Below are 23,007 nucleotides of genomic sequence, written 5' to 3' on the forward strand. Positions count from 1 at the left end.
TCGAAGTGTTCTCTTTAATCTGAACTCATCAGGAAACTGCCCTACGCTACCCTTTCATACGCTTAGGCCTTACCTTTAGAACTAGAGTATTAGCTTCTCAAAGACAAAGATTAAGTTTTACTCTGACTTCACACACTGTCCAGCAAATAGTGCAAATCAAGAGACCTTAACGAACATGAAGAAACACCCGCAGTTTGGGGGAAAAGGCCTTAAGAAAGAAAATGAACTAAAAGGGTAGAAAAGCAAAGAAGGGGAACTTTGCCTTAACACCTGCCTTTAGGAACTAAAACCAACTAGTGTTTCAAAGCCATGGTAGATGCTTTCGCTGTCTTTTTAACGAGGTATGGAAGGAAATCACCAGCGCGACCGCCCATTGGCTGGGAGGCGAAACCGCGAGCGCGGCTGGTGACGCTAGGTGGAGGGGGCACGGGCCGGCACTCCGTCCTCTGACCGGCAGGGGGAGCCCTGCCGAGCGCCGGGTCCCTCCCCGCCCCGCCCCGCCGCGCGCGCCCCGCGCGCCCCGCGCGCCCAGCGCTCTCTGCGCCGCGCGCCCGCCCGGCGCCACGCCCGCCACAGGCCAAGGGCCAGTCACCCGCGGGCAGGCGTCCCGCAGCCTTCTCGCCGCCCCGCCCCGCCCGGCCCCGCCGCGGGACGGGTAACGGTTACCAAGCACTTTCTCAGCCGCGATTTCTGCTTAGTCATTGTCTTCCAGGAAACGGTCCCTTCAGTTGGGAGTCAACTCTGAGGCGGCAGCCGCAGTAGCAGCAGCCGCAGCCGCCAGCGCGTCCCTCCCGGGCCGCCGCTCCGTCACCGTCCGGCCTCCCTCGGTCCCGAGCGCAGGCCGAGGTCCCGCCGCGTGGGGCCGGCAGCCTCGCGCTCGGCTCTCCCGCCTCGGGCACCGCGTCCTGCGGGGCGGCCTCCTTCCTCGCCTGCGACCCCGTCGCCTCCTGGCCCCTTCGGTCGGCCGCTGCCATGGGCACCGACAGCCGCGCGGCCGGGGCGCTGCTGGCGCGGGCCCGCACCCTGCACCTGCAGACGGGGAACCTGCTGAACTGGGGCCGCCTGCGGAAGAAATGCCCGTCCACGCACAGCGAGGAGGTGAGAGACGCGGAGCTCCCGGGGCAGGCCGCCGGCCGGGCGGCTCCGAGAGGGAGGCAGCGCCCGAGGGAAGGGCGGGCGGCCGGCCAGGCTCGGGGCGCGGCGGAGGGCGCCGGGTGAGGCCGCTGGGGTTACGACGTCGCCTCCAAACCTGCTGCCCCGCGGCCGCGCGTCTTAAAACACTTGGCAGGTGCAACTTCACCCCGGGGGACGCCTCTGTCAAGCTTCCGGGCGACAGCCGAGCTCTCGAACGTACCGACCCCCTCTTCCTCGCAGGGGTGGGATGGGCGGGATGGGTGCAGAGAGAGCCAGTACCTCGCTCCCACCCTCTCCCAGCCCCCCGGCCCCTTCCCCCCTCCCCACCCCACGGCCAGCTGAAGACAGTGTAGAGACTCGCTTTTCCGGGATTCAGGTGAGGGTAGCAGTAAATAATCCACTTAGCTCGGAGGCTGACAGGAGTTTCTCTATTACTGTAAGGCAGATGACTAAACGCTCAGGTTCGGCTTTGGAATAAGGTACAGATTTTTCTCGCCCAGGGTGAATCTCCCTTAGTTTATTTTCCCTGAAGACTAACCGCTAGTTTGAAGTGGCAGAGATCAGTCTGGAATTACACACGTGTTACGGGTTCGGTGCTGGTCATCCCTGCGTGGGGAGTCCGTGTGCACAGCCCGTTGCGGAGGCACGTCGGTGGTGTGGGACGATCGAGTATCGAGGGACGACTAAATGAAACACACCTTTTCGTTCAGGAGCTGTGTGACTGTGAGAAAGTTCCCTTCCCTCGGTCTGTCTCCACAACTTTGAAGCTGATCAACCCGCTGCGAGGATGAAAAGAATATAGGAAAATGTTCACCATGCAGGCATTTATCTCATTATTATTTTCATCTGATTGCGTCAGAAAGCTAAAACAAAGCTTGATTAAAAGAAAAAGTGCCCTATGCCAACCTTATGACGCTATCAGCTGTAGTCCTAGGCAGCTTTTGCTCTTTTATTGGAGATGCCGGTAATCTGTGCAGGAGCACAGGGCATCCGCGTATGCTCTGGGCCCGTGGCCAGGCCTGGTGTTGAGAGCGAGCACCCATCAGAGTGAGAACTCTGGGCTGTAACTTTAATAGGAATCAAAGTCCGCACCATATTCTGTGACCAGATTCCATCCACCTCAGTGTGTGTACCTTTTTCTGTTTAAACCGCCCCACTTAGACTGTTTCTCCCCCAAGTAAATATTCCTGTATTTCTGGTCCCTTAATTTCCTCTCAGCGCTGTTGGTTCACTGCACCATTTTCCATGTATATTAACAATATTGGGTGAAACTTTTGCTCTCTTATCTCACTGCAACACCCTCTAAAGTAGTGGCCTTCAGAGTTTTTTGACTGCAAGCCCAGTAAGAAATTTTACCTTGCAGTCGCGTTCATAGTCCATAAGGACAGAAAGTAGGATGCGCGGTTGCCTGGGGCTGGGGGTAGGAATGGGTAGTGACTCCTACTAGGCACATGGAGATGTTCTAAAATTGGATTGTGGTGATGCTGCACAACTCTGTAAAACTCTGCACAAATTCTCTAAAACTCATTGAGTTGTGCACTTAAAATGAGTGAATTTTATTTATGTAAATTATACTTAAGTAAAACAAAAAATCTCAAAGGTTTTATGAAAATATTAACCTTTAGTATATACTGTGTATTCTGATTTTTTTTCTTACTTTTCAATGTAACAAGTCACATCCCACACTCTTTATTTCTTTCTTTTTTTTTAAGTTTGTTTATTTTTGAAACAGAAAGGAAGCACAAGTGCGGGAGGGGCAGAGAGAGAGGGAGAGAGAATCCCAAGCAGGCTCTGACTCAGGGCTGGAATCCGCGGACTGTGAGATCATGACCTGAGCTGAAGTCAGATGCTTAACTGACTGAGCCACCCAGGTGCCCCTACACTATTTTATTTTATTTTATTTTATTTTATTTTATTTTATTTAAGTTTATTTATTTTGAGAGAGAGAGAGTGTGTGTGTGTGTGGGGGGGGAGAGAGAGAGAGAGAGAGAAAGAGAGAGAGAGAGAGAGAGAGAGGATCCCAAATAGGCTCCTCACTGTCAGTGCAGAGGAGCTGAAATCAAGAGTAGGAAGCTTAACTGACTGAGCCCCGAGGTGTCCCTACACTTTTTATTTCTTAATGTAACAAGTCATACTCCACAATTTGAAAAACATTGTTCAAAGGACTAATTCTGGTTTGGGTGTTTTATTTTGGGTTGCTGCATAAGAGGGACAAAATAAGCTAGAAAACATTTGAGGAAAACTTGAAGATATGGCAGCATATTGTAGGGAAAATATGACAGTTTAGTTAGGAGAGGCATGTTTTGTTTCCATGTAAAAAGGAACTTTGTATCACCCAAAGCTCCAAATTAGGATATGCTACTTGAAACAGTTTAACCTCCTAGAATAAAGAAACTGAATAAATCACTCATTATTAAGAAAATTTACACATTGAGTAGAGAGTTCAAGTTTCCTAAAAAGGTCTCTTCTAGTTCTAATGTCTTTCTTTTCTTTCTTTTTAATGTTTATCCAGTTTTGAGAGAGAGAGAGAGAGAGAGAAACAAACAAGCAGGGGAGGGGCAGAGAGAGAGGGAGATACAGAATCCAAAGCAGACTCCAGGCTCTGAGCTGTCAGTGCAGACGCAGGGCTCAAGAAACCATGAACCGTGAGATTGTGACCGTGAGCCAAAGTTGGCCACTCAACTGACTGAGCCACCCAGGTGCCCCTCTAATGTGTTTTGTCAATTCTATGATCTTTAAAAAAAATTTTTTTCACTAGAATTTTAGGAAGTCAAATCTTGTTTTTTAAATGAGCCATTATAGGACTGTTTTGCTTAGTTCTTTGTTGTAAGAGTATTTGGCCAGAGGACTCACATAGTAAGTATATTTACAACTCTTAAACAACATGAGATCTAATGATACATGACATTATGATGATACTTCTCTTCAGTGATCATATGTGTATATGATAAGAATGAAGAGAGCAGAGCATAAAAAAGTATAAGGTTAATGTTGGGTCAATATACATATAAAAGATTAGAAATCACTAGTGATATAGTCAATGAATTTCTCATATTATTGTAACATTGGGTCTGTTCTGACATTTTGCAGAATCCAAGATTATTAAAGAAATGGTTTCAAGAAGGGGTGAATACTCTGAAAATATACTTCCTTCCTGAATTGGAGAATTCATCAGGAGAGCCTTAAGTATGCAAATAAGCCATCCTTCCAGAGGAAGTTTTCTTAAAATTCTCTCATGATATGAGCCAAACCATACTTGATAGAATTCTTAACCTGCTGCCTCAACTTTTACTAATTTTGAAAAGAATATTGTCTTGTAATTCTCTCTGGAATGATTATCAACTAATTTTATTTACTATTTAAAATTTGATTATATATTTTCTATGAAGATACAGACCTTGTAGATTGAATTCGTATGGGTTATTGTGGATAGCACATATAGTTTTGTAGTAGATTATGAAGCTTAATCTAGATGACTCTGAGCTCTTAAATTGATAGACCAGTTTCTTGTAATTATCTGTACTAAGATAAAAGCAGTAAAGGGCTTGTGTCCATTTTTATCATAAGCAGTCATAGATCAGATAGTTCAGAAGCTGAGTCTGTGTTATTGCTATTTGGAAAGTGCTTGTGCAGTTCAGGGACTTGCTCCCAGTTACTCATTTATTTTCTCATTGATTGCCCACAGAATGCAAAGCACTGTGTCCTTGGATGTTTGTAAGTGATCTCAAATTGCTAGTGTTGCCCATTAGTGGTCCTAAATCAGTTTGCTGAGTCATAGAACAGCATATTTTTTTCTAATTAATAGAAGCCATCAGAATGCCTGGCATGTAGCAAACTATTTGTTTTGTAAATATTTTGTTCTGTGTATGTAGGTAGTCACTCTCTATGTGAATGTATGTACGTCTTACTCTGGACCACTATTAGACAAGTTTGAAATACACTGACATAAAGCATGAAAGATGAATGAGCACTTTAATGGATTTACAACATACATAATGTCAGTATAAACAAATTTTTGTTTGTACAAGAATATATTGAAGGCAGGTTGGAGGTATACCTAAGTGTTAGGAAATGACATGTGGGCTGACATTATGCAAGTTGACTTGTGTTAAGATATGACTACAGTGCAAGGCACCTGGGTGGCTCAGTCAGTTAAGCCACCAACTTCGGCTCAGGTCATGATCTCGTGGATTCGTGAGTTCGAGCCCTGCGTTGGGCTCTGTGCTGACAGCCTGGATCCTGCTTCAGATTCCCTCTCTCTCTCTCTCTCTCTCTCTCTCTCTCTCTCTCTCTCTCTCTCTCTGCCCCTCCCCTGCTCATGCTCTGTCTCTCTCTATCTCTCAGAAATAAATGTTAAAAAAAATTTTTTTTAAATAGTTGAAAAAAAAAGGAAAGAAAAAAAGATATGACTATGGTAGTTCTCAAACTTTATATGTTGCTCACATGGGATACTTGTTAAAATGCAATTTCCACTGCCCTTAGAGTGATTCAGCAGGTCTAAGATGGGGCTCAGGTACTGTAATTTTTAATGAATACCACAGGTGAATAATGTAGGAGTTCCTCTGGCCACACTTAGAGAATCATTTGTTTGTCTTTGAGGAATATCTCATAGTGATTAATAATAATTTTAGTCAGCCTCCCTGAACTTGAACCCCTGTTTCTTTTTGTTTCTTTGTGAATACTTTTATGTCTCAAAAGTTTACTTAAACTTTCATTAGTACAAAAATACTTTTAAAATAAGTACTGTTTATCATCATTTGAAGATTAAGATAAAAACAGATTTAAATACGTTTTTGTTGAAGAAAACAAAAAACTTATAAAACTAAAATTTTGGTTTTTATGATTTTTCCTATTGACATCTTTTTTCCACTTATCAAACAAATACATTCTTATTGTAGAAGTATGGAAAAATGTATAGAGTTTGATTAACAGTTTCAAAACGCATTCCTTTTACAGCTTCGAGATTGTATCCAAAAGACCTTGAATGAGTGGAGTTCCCAAATCAGCCCTGATTTGGTCAGGGTGAGTAAAATGTGAATGAAGAAATCATGTGGGTCAAAAGGGAAATGCAGTAAGCAGGGAATTAATTCCCCAGTTGTGATAGGGAAGTCATATAGGCAATTAGCATAAAACTCCCTGTAGCTGATTTGCTGAGATGGCTGGCTGCCTGACCCAGTATGCTTAAGCATAAAACAGAAAATCCAGGATGTGTCACCAAATCTTCAACTAGACAAGATAATCAGGATTCTCGGTGCTTAATTCCCAGCACGGTATCTTCACAATGTATTTTGTTCCAGTTTATATTTGGGCTAGTAAAGGAATGACTGTTGAGCAATTTTGGTTGCTAGATTGCTTTGGTAGAGCATCATAACTCTCAGTATAATTTTTTTAATGTCAGTTTCAAGTGAAACACTGGGTGTCACATTAAATACCAATATATGACTATTATCATAAATATTAATATATAAACCAGAGTGGTTGCAAGCCACTCTTTGGAATCCAATTCAGCCAAAAGCTCATAACAAATTACATAGACTACTTTAAAACTGTGAAAGAGGACATGTGCTGGAAACGCTTGTTTCCCTGGGCATTCTGCAAGTTTAAACTCTCTAGCTGCTAGGCAGATGTTGATTAATGTCTTTGATCAGTCTGTGTTTCTCTGAAATGACCATTTGCCTCTATGCATGACTGATAAACACTTACTGTAAGCCCTTGATGTGTGCTAGGCATTGTAATATGCTCAAGAACTGTGAGGAAGCCCTCACTATTTACTTTGTAAATGTGGGTTAATGTATTTCTGATTTATATGTACTAACATTTTATCATTTTCCTCATAATTTATTCATTATAATGCATTAGAATGGCCTTTACTTTTTTTATTGCATTCAGGAAAAAAAAAAACTTGTTTTAAAGTGTTTGTGATTAATATAAGAAGTTTTTAACATGTCATTATCCTGAATGGATAAATATTTATCATTTTTCATTGGTTTCTTTTTTAACTAAAATTATGTACTGTGCTAGTAGTTCTAACTCTTCACATGTTTCCCCACCGCCACCACTATTTGTTTTTTATCATGCATTCCTCTGAATACCTGCTCAAAATTAGATAATTTTTCCCAGTAAATGGACACACACACACAGCATTTTACCTTTGTTTCAAGGTTTTGCAAACCTTATGAAGCTCATCCAGACATTCAGTAAAGAACCCAGTTATTTTATGGGCTCTCTGCTTCTAAAGGGCACTATGGACAATAGAAAACATATAGCTAATCAGAAACATTAATTTTATATTTATTGTAAACATTGTGTGTTTATTATAGGAGTTTCCAGATGTCTTGGAATGTACTGTATCTCATGCAGTAGAAAAGATAAATCCTGATGAAAGAGAAGAAATGAAAGTTTCTGGTAAAGTCCAGCCTTTACAATTTATTTTGTAATACAGTGGAAGTGATAGATTTTGTCAGGCATGGGAATAAACCTTTCTTCCCTCTGGTAATGAGAGACTCAGTCACTAAGTGTGAGAAATACAGAGATTCTTTTTAAACATAATCTTGTAAACTCCAAGAGGAAGTTATAGGAGGTCAGTTTTGGCTACTTAAGCAGAGTCAGAATAGAACTTCACCTTGCTCTTCTTCATGGTGGTCTCATTAATTTATATGTTGGACTTCAGAGCAGTAGGAAGATTAAGGTGGAGGGAATGGAAAGAAGAAAGAGAAGGCTTAAGAGCAGTGTCTACCTGAAGCGAGCATAAGCCTTCTCTTCCTGGTGGAACACTGCTGAGCGATGGCTGAAGTCATCTGAAAGCGTAAACAGAAGTCTGGCAACAAGTTGCATGAAGAGAAGTAAAATACATGTTAAACTCATTCAACAAATGTATTGAGTGACTGTTTTCCAGAGACCATGCTAAGCTCAAGGAATGAAAAAATAGAGATGTGCTGTTTTTGCCCTCAGTTTACAGTCAGCATAGCACAGTTATTAAAAGCTTGACCTTGGCTAGATTGAAATTCCTTCATATACAGATTACTGACTGGTGTAATTTTGGGCTAACTAATTACTTAACCTCTCTGAGCCTCGGTTTTCTCATTTATAAAACAGGGATGCATCTGTTTCACAGGCTTCTTCGTAAATTAGGTGAAATAACAAAAGCACTTAACATAGTGCTTGGCAAAACATTTAAGTGCTAGCTAGATAGTTGTTATTTATTACCATTTGTGGTTGTGTTGTGGCTGTTACTTTATTAGGATGGACATGTAAGATGAGATAAGGCATTGTCTTTTGACTCAATAACTACCATTTGTTGAATTATATTGAGTTAGCAATATAACGATTTGGTTATATTTCCTCACATGATTCTCAAAACAATTCTACAAGGTAGGTCTATTGTCCCCATTGCACAAGTGACGTTAAATAACTTAGAAGTTGTCATATAACCAGTATGTGGTTGAACCAGGAATCCATCCAGGTATGCCTGACTCTAAAACCCATTTATTTTACAACACATTGCTATTTGTGTTGGAAAAGGAGGTAAAAGCAACCTTTTCTCTGTGGTTGATTGCAGTTCTTCATGGTTTAGATCCATCTTGGAGCTTGTACAGGTTGTCCTCAGTTCCTAGAGGGCTTGAGATTTTTGATAAGTATCAAATTTTTCCCTATTTGAAGAGCTTCCCTTTCCCTACGTATCTAAAAATACCTCCTTTTTCAGAGAAAGGAGACCATTTCAAATAGCCCAGATTCATGACCACAGGGATAGTGGTGGGGAGGGTTTTCATGGAGCATAACTATGGCAGCTATGGTTGGACCAAAGTGGTGAAGATTGACTCTCACCTGGTAGAGAGTGGTGATGACTTTTAAACAGAGAAGCTGCATGAGGAAAGCAATGCTTTAGGAATATTAGCAGTAGAAAGGAAGGGACAAACAAAAGAAATGTACAAGGTAAATTTGTTGTATTTGTTGAATACCAGGCAATTTACATACAAATACTTCATTAGCCCTGTTTTTTTTCTCCATTCCCTTTTCTGATTTTCTCTCTTCTTGCTTTCCCACTACTCCACCTATTTGTCTATTGAGTAAATTTAGATTTTGAATACTGAATTTACATGAGGTAAATCTATACAAATAAATTTGAATTTAAATCAAGCCAAAGCCTCAGTCTTACAGAAAACTACTCTGCTTTCCTGGTAACCAAAGAAATGCCAATTAATGTGGTCCTGAAACCACATTAGGTGTATATTGTACCTATTAAATTAGCAAAAAACTTACATTTGATAGTGTTCTATATTGTTAGGAGAGAAATTCTGTTTTTTGGGTTTTTTTCAAATGTTTATTTCTGAGAGAGAGTGCAAGCGCAAGCAGGGGAAGGCAGAGAGAGAGGGAGACAGAGGATCTGAAGCGGGCTCTGCGCTGAAAGCAGAGAGCCTGATGCTGGACTTTAACTCATGAACCGTGAGATCATGACCTGAGCCAAAGTCAAGAGTCAGACACTTAACCGACTGAGCCACCCAGGCACCCCCAAATCTTTTATATAACAGTAGGAGGTAAATAAAATATAAGAAGACTCACAAAAAAGCTCATACCCTTTGACTCATAAATACATTTCTGACAATTTGTCCTTGGGAAATGCTTCAGCATAAAGTTGAACAAAGTTACCAAGATGTTTCTTTAACATTGTATGTAATAACAAAAAACTGGCACTAATGTAAGTGTTCAAAAAGTAGGAAATTATTTAGTAAGTTATACCCTATCAAAATTACAGAATAATGTTCAGCCATTAAAAATGAGTATGTAAAATTATTCATTAAAAATAGAGAGTATACAGAAACCTAAATAGTGACTGCTTTCAGTGATGAGACAATTGGCTTTTTTTTTTTTTTTTTTGGTCTTTGTATTCTTGTAGGTTCTTCTCATTTCTAGAGTCAATATATTGCTATTATGATTTTAAGAAAACTTTAAGGGAACTAAATACTTGATAAAGATGTAAAAAAAATTATGTAAAGGTAAACTAAATAGATAGGAATAAATGCTATACCCTGCTTCATATGACCAGTAACTGAAAGGTAATGTCTAAAACTTAGAACGATTGTATTAGAAAGATGAGGTTGTGGTGTTCTTTTCATTTTTCTTCTCATTATAAGTAATTTTAATTTAGTCTTTGCATTGATTTTAGTTTATTGAAGAAAGTAATATGCTCCATTAATATTTAATACATAAAAATATACATTTTGAGTAATTTAAGTTTGTATATTTATCTGACCTGCCTTCTAACAGATGGAAAATTAATATTTGCTTTTTTGTTTTGACAAATGGGTATTTTTTTGGCAACTGACATATAAGTTAAAAATTACAATGGAAATGTACTTTCATGTCTTAAAATGGAAACTATAAAATTATGTGACTAGGAAAGGAAAGATAATTCATACAGGATTCTCTGTCATCTTAATATTGTTGGCAATGTTAATACTGTGTAGTAAAAGTTACCCAAATGTAGTAATCAGTTTTGTTTTCTTTTGTTACCCAGCAAAACTGTTCATTGTAGGATCAAACTCTTCATCATCAACTAGAAATGCAGTTGACATGGGTAAGCAAAAATTTAACTTTTTACCTTCATAATGATCTTTAAATTAGTATAGGTGTATTAGTTAGGTCTTGTGTTCAGGTCCAGAAAAAAAGAAAATGAGCTCATTCCAATTTTACTCTTTAAGGTTCTAGCCTAATTTCTTAAGGCTTATGTCAGATCATATAAGCATTTGTAGGTTCATATTTTGATATATAAGAAGAATGTAAAAGATATAATCAAATATTGACTATATGTTTGGAGATAGAAATTCTTAACCCTATTCTTAGCCCTTTTAGTACTATAATGAAATACCACAACCACCACCACAACAAAACAAGCATTTTCATCTTTGGCTCTTGGTTAGATTATTGTGATATTACAATTATTCAATATTTTTTCTTCTAAAATGTTCTTACAGTATAGAGGTTGGACGCTTAAGTAATTAGCTCTATAATATAACTGTGGAATGAAAAAATCATTTAAAGTAAACTCTTTAAATTATTTTTATAGAAATTACCTCTATTGGGGTGCCTGGGTGACTCAGTTGGTTAAGTGTCTGACTTCAGCTCAGGTCATGATCTCACAGTTCGTGAGATTGAGGCCCGCATTGGGCTCTGTGCTGACAGTGCAGAGCCTGGAGCCTGCTTCAGATTCTGTGTCTCCCTCTCTCTGTGGCCCTCCCCCACTCACACTCTGTCTCTCTTTCCTTCAAAAATAAATAAACATCTTAAAAAATTTTTAAAAAAGAAATTAAATTACCTCTATAAATATAGATTAGAACCATAAATTTAGTTTTTCAGAGTCTCAAGACTATTCTTTGCCATGACTACCAATTACAGAATATGAGGTCAGAATTCTTATAGTCATCCATATAAGATACTAGTAGAACTGGAGAAGAAAATTTTATGAAGATAAGGAAGCTACCAAAAAATTGTCTTAGAAACAAGATGAAAGCCTGTTCTCCAGAAGGACTATAATAACTGTGAGTCCCTAGGAAGGAGGCAGGTCAAAGAAACTGACCTGTCTGCCACACAGACCCAATAGATGAACAGGGGCTTATACTTTTTTAAGAGATGGAAATGTTGTAAATGATTATGAAACTGAGTGAAATAATCTGCTATATTAGAAAACTAGTGAACCATATGGACGGAATTTAGTGGGATACTTGAAGGACATTAGAAATACTTGTTTTTATTATGTAACAAATATTTATCCTTTTCGTGTTTTCCTTCACATCAGCCTGTTCAGTCCTTGGAGTTGCACAGCTGGATTCTGTGATCATTGCTTCACCTCCTATTGAAGATGGAGTTAATCTTTCCTTGGAGCATTTGCAGCCTTACTGGGAGGAATTAGAAAACTTAGTTCAGAGCAAAAAGATTGTTGCAATAGGTACCTCTGATCTAGACAAAACACAGTTGGAACAGCTGTATCAGTGGGCACAGGTAAAGCACAGCTAGATCACAAGTACTCTGGGAGGAGCCCAGCTGTTACAGTCTTTGCTACATACTGTTTAGCATCATACACAATAGTGGACAGTCACTGTTGATTTGCTATTCCAAATGTGGGAGCTTTGAGGCAAGATTTATCTAAAACATTGGATTTTTTGGTCTCAAATACGTGCCTAATTGAGCTTAATTATTAATTTGATTTCAAATAAGTGACATATTGGGGTGCCTGGGTGACTCAATCGGTTAAGTGTCCAACTCTTGATTTCAGCTCAGGTCATGATCCTACAGTTTGTGAGATCAAGCCCCATGTTGGGCTTCATGCTGACAGCATGGAGCCTGCTTAGGATTCTCTCTTTCTCTCTCTCTCTCTCTCTCTCTCTCTCCCCCCCCCCCCCATGCATGCACTTGCACTCTCACTCTCTCAAAATAAATACACTTAAAAAAAAATGAGTGACAAAAACACTGGAAAATGTGTCCTAAAGCACTGATAGCCAAAATGAATTAAGGCTGTTTCCTTCAGTTTTACTTTTGTGATAAAATTATTACATTTTTCTTTAGATAAGATTACATCGTGGGGCGCCTGGGTGGCGCAGTCGGTTAAGCGTCCGACTTCAGCCAGGTTACGATCTCGCAGTCCGTGAGTTCGAGCCCCGCGTCAGGCTCTGGGCTGATGGCTCGGAGCCTGGAGCCTGTTTCCGATTCTGTGTCTCCCTCTCTCTCTGCCCCTCCCCCGTTCATGCTCTGTCTCTCTCTGTCCCAAAAATAAATAAAAAACGTTGAAAAAAAAAATTAAAAAAAAAAAAAAAAAAGATTACATCGTGGTTTTGATTTCTTAAGTAAGGGAATATCATATATAACAAATATTTTGCTGTTAAAGATAAAAAAGACTTTACGTTCATAGAATTTGATACAGAGTAGGTATCATAAATTAATCACAACTCTCTGGCCTAATAATGTACAAAACTATTAGGGAAGTTGCTTACTAACTAGTATTTTACCTTTACTCTCTGTGTTGTTCTTTTTTCCTTATACTTCATCCCCAATCTTCTCCTTTTCAGATTTTTCAGTTTCTTATGGACAGGAAGACCCCAGAGAACATGTTGCCCCTTCTCCCTTTGATTTGGTGATAGCCAGAATGTGGCCAAGATTCTGCTTGGGAGAGACTTGGGTGATCTGGAATGTATCTATAAATTAACCGGAGCAGCTGTTAGAAATTATCTAGTTCTTTTTCAAAATGTGTCTGATTTATAACCATATTTTAATTTTATTTAATGTTTATTTATTTTTGAGAGAGAGACAGAGCACAAGTTGGGGAGGGGCAGAGAGAGAGGGAGACACAGAATCTGAGGCAAGCTCCAGGCTCTGAGCTGTCAGCACAGAGCCCGATGCAGGGCTCAGACTCACAAGCTGTGAGATCATGACCTGAGCTGGTCAGAAGCCCAACCAACTAAGCCATCCGGGCGCCCCTATAACCATATTTTATACTCTAATATTAAATGTTTGTATCACTCCTCTTTGATCTTTTACCTTTAAGACATACTCCCTCTTTAGCTGGAACCATCACACTTAGAATCATGTTTATTTCTGAGACAGGTGTACTAGGTTGCAGGTACTAGCGGGAGAGTTTCTAATAGTGTAGCATTACATTGGCTACCACCTGGAGTTCTTTCCTTTCCCTGTTACCACTAACATGAGTTAGAAAAACATATGTTAATAAATACATTCATTTAAAGTATTTTATAAACTGTAAGCATTATACATGCAATATTTCATATTTTCTAAAGTTGTGTCCTTTTATTGCTTTCCACTTTTTGTAGTACTTAATTTAGTGGCAATGTCATGATTTTCTTCACTTTAGGTAAAACCAAATAGTAACCAAGTTAATCTTGCCTCTTGCTGTGTGATGCCACCTGATTTGACTGCATTTGCTAAACAATTTGACATACAGCTATTGACTCATAATGATCCAAAAGGTAAGATTGAGATTTTCATTTCTTGATTGATCATGAGGTTTTATCTTACAAGAAGCTACTTGTTAAAATTTAATTTTTAATTTTGTACAGTGATAAATGTTTCCTAGAACTTCTCTTAATGGTTAGTTCAAAATACATATGCCTTTATTTTAGTTTCAGAAAGCTTTATTTTGTCTTTATATCAATGGGAAAAAAATTAATGGGATCATTTCCTGAATATCCAGTCTGTTGAAGTTTATAAATATTAAGGATCTTTTAGGATATTTTAAATAGTATCATATAAAATCTTGTATAGTACAGCAAAAATTGTACCGAATAGCCACTTAAAGGGGATAAATATCTAGAAAGAGAGGCAGGTAAAATTTAATTTAAAATTTAAGCATCTTAGGATAGGTAATTGATTAGGTATTTTATTAATCATTACTATCAAGACGTATGTTTTGTGTTGACCAGAAACATTTGATTATTGAGAATGGCTTCTCTGCCTTCTGTAGAATAATTTTTATTAACATTTTACAGGATAAGTAGGGAAACCGGGAAGAGAATGTTTTATACTTTATACTTATTTATTTAGCAGTCTGCTCCATTCTTATTTTTTCACTGAAAAAAATGAAACAGTGTTTTTGGTATAGTTCTAAGTGAGAAATGTCTTGTGAAAGTTTTAAATCCCTAAGACATTTTTTGAAATTTTAATTTATTTTGAGAGAGAGGGGGAGAGAGTGAATGTGAGCAGGACATGGGCAGAGAGAGAGGAATCGAGAATCCCAAGCAGGCTCCATGCTCAGCACAGAGCCCAATGCAGGGCTCTATTTTACAAACCTGAGATCATGACCTGAACTGAAATTAAGAGTCGGACACTTAACTAACTGAGCCACGCAGGTGCCCCAGAGATTTGGCCTTTTTTACCCCCCAAAGTAGGCTCCACACCAGTGTGGAATCCAGTGTGGGTCTTGAACTCATGACCCTGAGATCAAGACCTGAGCTGAGATCAAGAGTGGGACGCTCATCCAACTGAGCTACCCAGGTACCTATGACATTTTTATAGAGGTTTTAGTTTAATAAATACTGGAAGAAATTACATTTTCTAGGTGATTCTTAGAGAAAAAATATTTAGCTTTTACCTCCATGTCTAAAAAGATGGCTTTATACTGGTGGTTGGATTCAGTTAGTGTGCTCATGTATACCCCCTTAAGATGTTACACTATTTATTAGCAGTCTGCCACATTTTCATTTTTTCACTGTTTTGTATGAAGAGGAGGAGTTTTAATAGTTACTGTTCATTAGATACTAGGTATCATGCTAAATGCCTTTGAGAGATGATCTGTAATCCTCACAACAGCTGAAACTAGACATTTTATTGGTAAGCCTCAGAATTAAGAAAGTAGCCAAGGCCACCCAGCTGGCATGGGACAGAGTTTAAACTTGGACTTGGTCCTGGCTGAATTTGGAGCCTTCCTCCCTATACTATACTATCTTTTTGATTTGAGATGGTAGCGTTGTGGTATTTCAGCCTGAAAACCTTACTTTCTTGTCAGTTTTCATTTAAATGATACCAGAATAGGAGATAATGACTTTTGCCTCTCCCTTTAGTAATTACTTTCGTAAGTAATTAGATTGATTTTTTAAAAAGTCATTTTAGTTGAAAATCTAACAAAGAATTTCTATGCTGATTTGTTCTGAAACATAAACCCAACTTTAAATTCCAACTTTCCATATGTTAGTAGATATTATATCACTTATCTATTTATTTGGTGGGGGTGAGGAGGAGGGGGGCTTTTCCAACAGTAATTATTACCAACAGCTGATGGATGAGCCTGCACCCCATTCTAGCTCCACTTGAAAAAAACTCTTTCCTTCTTCCAGTAGGAAAGGAAATAGGAAAAGACTAAGGTGTCTGGTATTTTATTTCCATGTTATCTAAATGTTGGCATGTGGATTATGTGCTAATGCATGTTGTTATGGTGAAATAAATTGCATATATATATGAGAAGAGAGATTTAATCCTTTTTTGATATTTTTTTGTTTTACTGACATAACTTGACACTCAGATGTCTTTCTAATTTTAATTCTAAACCCTTTGACTAGAATTTATAGGCTGATTCTGCATATACCATTAGTGAATCTTCACTTTGATCTATAATGAAGCAATTCTTTTCTTAAAAGATTGTGTTTACTGATTCTAAAGAGCTCGCATGGTTAATGTAAAAGTGTGTAGTTAAGTTGGTGAATAATAGCATAGCTCTCTGATTATGTGTGTCACATTTTATTTTTTAAGCACTCAAGTTGTAAAACATTTAACTCTACTTGTCATCTAAAATAGAGTTTTGTTTTTAAGTCCCCTCTAAAGCCCTTCCTCTGTTCTAAAATTACCCTGTTCTTCAGAAAGTGTTTATTTTCCATTACTCTTTGCCCTAGAAGTTGCGGTAACAGTTCAGCTACAGTCAGGGTGAAACTGTGAAGTGGGTGATCCTGACTCAGAACCTTCCCATTTTCATTTGTTTCACCCTCCCCTCACTCCCATTAAGTCTCCTCTGCTTTATGTCTCATTTCCTCCAGAATCCTCTTCTCTGTCAGATGGTCTGATAAGCAAATCCATGTTCATGTTACTTTCCCAAAGAGACATTTGCCTTCCATTTATGAAAGCTACACTTTACTAGGCTGCCAAGTTATCTAACCTCTCTGCCTCAGTTTCCCCCTGGAAAAGGGGAGAATATATCTATTTTATAGGGTTAACATGTGGATTAAATGAGCTAGTACATGTACTCAGAAAAGTGCCTAGCACATGATAATAGCAAACATTTACTGAGAGTTTACTATTGACATTATTCAAATATCACAGCAGTTCTTTTGGGGGAAGTGGGTCCTTTAGCGCTCCCAAATCATACAGTCTAGATGGTCACTTAATCCCTATCTGTGTGGTTGGCTCTGACCCTAGTAGAAACTTTTCACATTGATTGGTTGATTCAACAGACATTTGAGTACCTATTATGTGTCAGGCAGTGTTCAGAATACTAGGGATATAGGACCAAGTCATATAAATTCCAACACTCATGATGGGAGGAGACAGACCGTAAGATAAATGTTAAATGTGATAAATGGTGGTACATGCTATGGAGAAAAGTTGACTGAAGGAGAAAAGAGTGCCCAGGTTAGGGATTGTTGTTTTATATGGGGTAGTCAGGGAGACCTCTCTGCTAAGGTGACATTAATCAGAGACCTGCAAGAAGGGAGAGAACCTGTGGGAATCTGGAGGAAGAGGATTCAGCAAAGAGTAATCAACTGATTCAAAAGTGTGAATGTGCTTGAGGATTTCAAGGCCAGTGTGGCTGGAGAAGAGGCAGTGAGAAAGAGAGTAGTACATCAGAGCAGGATGTAAATGTAGAATCAGAAAATAATTACTTTATCAAAGAGATGCCAAAGAGTTTTTAAATGATCACTGGTGCCCGAGAGAATATGATAAGATTGGCATTCTAACATTATCAACTGCTAGTGGAATTGTAAAGTACAGCCCATCTGGAAAGCAACTCAGAGTATACTATAGATCAAGCTTTCAAAATGTACTTGTACTTTGACTTTGCTATTCCATAGCCAGGCATGCATTTTAAAGATGTTCAGCATAGCATTATTTTTATTAGCAAAATACTAGGAAAAATTTAATTTTTTTGGTCAGCAATGAGGAAATGTATAAATTATGAGATCTAGATAATGTAGTATCTGGGTAATTATTAAAAGTGATACTTCCGGGGCACCTGGGTGGCTCAGTCAGATAAGCGTCTGACTTCGGCTCAGGTCATGATCTCACAGTTTGTGGGTTTGAGCCCTACGTCGGCTCTGTGCTGACAGCTCAGAGGCTGGAGCATGGATTCTGTGTCTTCCTCTTTGTCTGCCCCTCTCCCACTCACCTGTGTCTCTCTTTCTCAAAAATAAACATTAAAAAAAAAAAGTGATGCATCCAAAGAATAATTACATGGAAAGATTCATAATATAAGTTGAAAAAATAGGTTGTAACTACAGTTATGATTTTTAAGATATGGAAAATAGATGCAGAAAAAAAGTTGGAAGGAAATACGTGGCAATGGAAATGATCTGTCTCCAGTTGATAGGATTATGGATAACTTTCCTTTTTCATCATTGTATGTAACTTTCCTGTATTTTCACTGGCTGTACATTAGAATCGCCTGGAAATCTTCAAAAACAAAACAACAACAAAAAAAACCAAAACAACTATGCAGGCTCCACTCATCAGAAGTTATGAATTAAATAGGCCGGGGTACAGGTGTAGATACCTTAAAGAACTGCCTGGCTCTTTCTGATATTCTGGTTCAGATTCATAGCATACATTAAGGAAAAGCATATTTTATATTCTTCATATTTTATATTTCTTTGAAGTGTTTCTTTTGTTGTATCTAAATGCTTACCTACATGGTAAAGTGTTGTTATTTTCAAATTTAACACTTTGGGTTTTTATTTGTTGTTTGTTTGTTTTAAGAACTGCTTTCTGAAGCCAGTTTCCAAGAAGCTCTTCAGGAAAGCATCCCTGACATTCAAGCACACGAGTGGGTGCCCCTGTGGCTACTGCGGTATTCAGTCATTGTTAAAAGTAGAGGAATTATCAAATCAAAAGGCTACATCTTACAAGCTAAAAGAAGGGGTTCCTAACTATGACTTAGGATCATAACCTACTTACTGACTTGTAGTTTCCTTGAATATAAGATAAAATTGAGATGTATAAAAATCTGGTTACTTCCTGTAAATGCTGTCATGGAGGCAGATATTCTTCAGTTATATTTGACAACATGTTATCCGTCAAGTTTTGAATACTTCTCCTGCCTCCATATCAGTTCACTCACCTGAACCACTGTATTGTTTTCATTAAACTATTATTTTCTAATTGAAATTGCCTATAAAGAAAATACTTGCAATATATTTTTCCTTTATTTTTATGACTAATAGAAATCAAGAAAATTTGTTGTTGCATATATTTTGGGCCTAGGCATCAGGGTAATGTATATACATATTTTTTATTTCCAAAAATTAATTAAAGGCTTCTTATTCTATAGTATAACTAAGCAATTACAATTGTTAAGATTGAAATACTGGAAGATATTTTTTCTGTTATTAATGATTATATCCAGAGTAACTGGAGTAGCTGGGATCCACAGTAGTGTAAATAAAATTCATTTCTTCAATACATGAATGAAAACTTAAACTTTATGTGTCCTTGCTTGTATTTACCTATAATGATTTAACCTTGTATTCTTGTGCCATATTTTCCTTGCAATGATTTCCAAGACAAACCAAAGCAAATCTGAAAAAGGAGACTAGAAGCTTTGAAATTATTATTTGGGGTTTTATAAAAGCAACTGTTATCATCTCCAGATTCTTTTTAATTCTTGGTCCATCCTTAATATTTTGCTACTCATTCAAGAATATTCAAAAGTATTGAGTGTTTACCATGTACTGGGCATTGTGGGCTATGGGAAGTGGGGGGCATAAGCATTCAGAACCAGCTGAGTAAAATAGGTAATATTTGCTCCCCACTAATAACTGGCTAGGAGGTACTAAAAGCCAGAAAAGGAGTGAAAAAAATCTTTAATTCAGGGCCAACATTGTCTTTTTGGACAACTTTTTTGAGATGCAGTCTTAACTATTTAAAAGCAAAATGGTATAATACAAACTTTAGAACTAGAAGAGGCTGTAGATTATTTATTATAATTCCTTATTAGTTTAAGAACCAGAAAATAGCAAATAAATAAGCCATGACCTCTGATATATACTATATGTCTCCATAGTTCTATAAATTTGTGTCTGTCATCCAAATAGTTTGAAAATTTCTTCAAAAATCTCATATCTCAATCAGTACTTTTAAACCATGTGTCCTAATACATGGTTTATAAAAATTAAGATATAAAACTAATTTTGCCGAAGTTTTTTCAACTTAGACAAAAAAAAAATATGGTTTCATATTCAAAGTAAATACACTAGACTCTTCCTATTCTAAACAAGGTTTTATAGTTTACTAGTTGGATAATTTCATCATTAGAATTATAATGTGAAATCCGCTGAATTACTTGCTAAAACTCATTTAAATTTAGAGCTTCCTAAAGCCTTATATAGCCTTTTTAGTAATTGTATATGTTATTGAATGTATATAGTTAACTTTTTTTTTTAACCTGGAAATGTACAACATTTTTTTCATACAACCTAAGTTTTTAAACAAATGTTCATTTTAATTTAAGCCTAAACAGTGAATTGGTCAAGGTATTTTAGGAGGGAACTTTAATATCACATTTTTTTTTTTTTTTAAACCCTAGACTTACAGAAATGGATTGTTTGAAGGGTTATTTTGAAGACTAAAAAAAAAAAAAAAACTAATGTTGCTGATTTATGCAAGTGTCAGAGGAGCTTTTTTGTGTGTTCTTCTCTCCCCCCTCTCAATGAAGAAGCAAGATTATAGTTTCATGTTGTGAAGGGGATCAGGTAGATATGGAATTTTAAGATTATTTTTTGTTTCACTTCTGTACCTTTAATTTCTGTTTTTGAATAACCTGTAAAAATGATTTTTTTAAGGCTTTACAATTTTCCAAGCTGATATTTGCATCTTTTTTTCATAAACTATCAGAATATAGTGAATACTTTCCAAATACTTAAGGACTTAATGTTTAAAAAGCCATAAAATAAAGAGCAGTAATACTACCAAATAATTGCTTAAAGCTGAAAGCTAAGTTATCAATAGTGTATATAACAGATACGTTTTCTCAGGAGAGGTGTGTCCATGACTCAATATAGAAAGAATTTATATAATTTTTTTTCCCCATAAACATGAAAAGAAGCTACAGCTTGTTATTACATTTCCAAAATACACTGGAGCCTTACTTTAACACAATGTTCTGTAACTTAGAATTTGTTCTATGATGAGTCTATCTTGAATTCCCATCCAAGAAACTATAGTCACCAGAAGGACCAAGGTGTCTTATAAAATACGTTCACATTGTGTAGTCTGAAGACTACATTGTGCTGGTATCCAAGTTAGAGTATCCATTTAGGGATGGCGGGTGCTAGATTGAATCACAAGTTAGCTAATGATTTTTCTGTTCTCAAAGATCACTTAAACAGCTATGTATGGAATAGAAAATAAAGTTACTCTATTTTGCATAAATGCTGAGACTTTTCCCTACCAGAGCCGAGTAGTAACTGAAATAAGATCTTTGTTTTCAATGATAAAGGCTTAAGTCTCATTTAATTACATCTCATTTTTTAACAGATTTCTTTCCAACTTTTCCACCTAGCATTTTCAATATTGGGGAATGTAAGTGATTGACAGTTTATTATATATTTGCCGACAGTTGATCTCTCTGCAAATTGTATGTTTACAGAAATCTGAAGTTGTTTTAAGGAGAATTTAAACCACTTGTTTTCATAAGCAAATATACCAACTTATGATTCTGAACCTCTTTTTTAAAGTTAACTTCCTAGTGTACCAGAACTTTTACCTGTCATTTCCCCCATAAAGTTGATGATGGGATAGGTCAGTTTTATTTTTGAAAACTATGTAACATAATTTTCACTAATATTTTTTATAGTTTTCAGAATTAGAAATACACTTAGGGGAAAATGTTTTGATTACATAATTCTACTTTTATGTGTCTGTAGTAGTGTATCATGAAATACAGGCAAAATAAAAGCATTAATAAACATGTTTATAATAGTCTTTAATATCACCTATGAGTATTAATGAATTACCTAATAAAGTGTGTTGTATATTTTTTAACTGAGTTGAATAGTGTAAGCATCTAGAATATTATATTGATTTTGACCTATTTGAATTCATAAACAGTATGATTTGAAAATTATGAATAGCTTTTAAGTATCCAAGCCATAAAGCTATTCATGCATTCATTCATTCAGTGATTTATCAAATGCCTACTATATGCCAACCACTGTGTAAGGTATTGGCAGATAAACATAGAAATGAAGAAGAACCTGTGTCTTCAAGGAGCATATAGTATATGGGGGGGGGGGGGGGGGAGAGATCTGTACATGAATAAGCAATAAAGGCTGCATCTGTTAATGACTGAAGTGGTGAAAAGGGATTGGGGGCATATGGAAGGAAGTGGGGCTAGGGAATATCTACTGCTAGGAGACTCCCTGAAGAAATTAGTCTTAGAGTAGGATGACAGGATAGGTGGGCATTCTGGCAGAGGCCTTTGTTTGCCTCATTTGTAAATATGCTTTTATTGAATGATGAACAATTTATATGTAAACTTTAGAAACTCAGTGAAAACACTTTCTTAGAGAGCTTGCCCTTACAGATAAAAAGGAATGGCTTCTGTTGAGACAAGAGTAAGGTTGAAAAAGTAATGTTTTATAATCAAGAGGCTAAAACTTGCCCAAATCCCCCACATAGATCAGAATATGGCTGTTACGTAGTTTCACTACCAGAAAAGTCAAACAAAACTTTAATATGTATCTCTCAACAATTAATAAATGTATAAAATGTCATACAAGATTTTTGTGTGTCTGTTGGTCCATTATTTTAGAAAGGTTCATGTTTGACAATGTCCATTACTTATTTTAACTCTATTTTCCTTGTTTCTTTCCTCACTGTTGATTCTTTCAACTTTTCTTGCTTAAGAATATGTCCTTAGTAATTCTTTCCTGGAAGGTCATTGGGCAGTAAACTTTCCAGGTCTCTTTTGTCTGAAAACATCTTAATTTAGTTCTCAATCTTAAATGATCATTTGACATTATAGAATTCTAAGTTTCCAAATACTTTCCCTGAGCAATTTGAAGACAATATTACACTGATTCCCAGTATATATACTCTTCCTGATGAAAATCTGGATTTCTGTCCCTAAAAGTAATGTCTTTTTCTCTAGTCTCTTTTTTATTTTTAGTT

General features: G+C 37.5%; 1 protein-coding gene across 2 annotated transcripts; it reads left to right on the forward strand.

The window, feature by feature from the left end:
- The first annotated feature begins 535 nt into the window (after window positions 1-535).
- On the forward strand, window positions 536-22,617 carry GCLM (glutamate-cysteine ligase modifier subunit). 2 transcript variants are annotated; one of them, XM_019457549.2, is made up of 7 exons: window positions 536-1,098; window positions 6,091-6,156; window positions 7,455-7,539; window positions 10,649-10,708; window positions 11,927-12,129; window positions 13,994-14,108; window positions 20,423-22,617. In XM_019457549.2, exons 1-7 carry the CDS (start codon window positions 973-975, stop codon window positions 20,443-20,445), a joined length of 678 nt encoding a protein of 225 aa, XP_019313094.1. In that variant the 5' UTR covers window positions 536-972; the 3' UTR covers window positions 20,446-22,617. The 2 variants fall into 2 exon arrangements, with proteins under 2 accessions (XP_019313094.1, XP_019313093.1); XM_019457548.2 differs by lacking the exon at window positions 20,423-22,617 and adding an exon at window positions 18,598-19,317 and having other exon boundaries at window positions 539-1,098.
- Window positions 22,618-23,007: the final 390 nt, after the last annotated feature.

The sequence above is a fragment of the Panthera pardus genome, unplaced genomic scaffold (genome assembly GCF_024362965.1).
Source record: "Panthera pardus isolate Hobbes unplaced genomic scaffold, ASM2436296v1 HiC_scaffold_11, whole genome shotgun sequence".
Lineage (NCBI taxonomy): Eukaryota > Metazoa > Chordata > Mammalia > Carnivora > Felidae > Panthera > Panthera pardus.

What these genes read in the sequence shown, in the direction of transcription:
- GCLM (XM_019457548.2), top strand. Translation starts at nt 973, where the DNA reads ATGGGCACCGACAGCCGCGCGGCCGGGGCGCTGCTGGCGCGGGCCCGC. An exon ending in AGCTGTATCAGTGGGCACAG is followed by an intron (nt 12,130 to 13,993) that starts GTAAAGCACAGC and finishes TCTTCACTTTAG; the next exon opens with GTAAAACCAAATAGTAACCA. An exon ending in GACTCATAATGATCCAAAAG is followed by an intron (nt 14,109 to 18,597) that starts GTAAGATTGAGA and finishes GTTTGTTTTAAG; the next exon opens with AACTGCTTTCTGAAGCCAGT.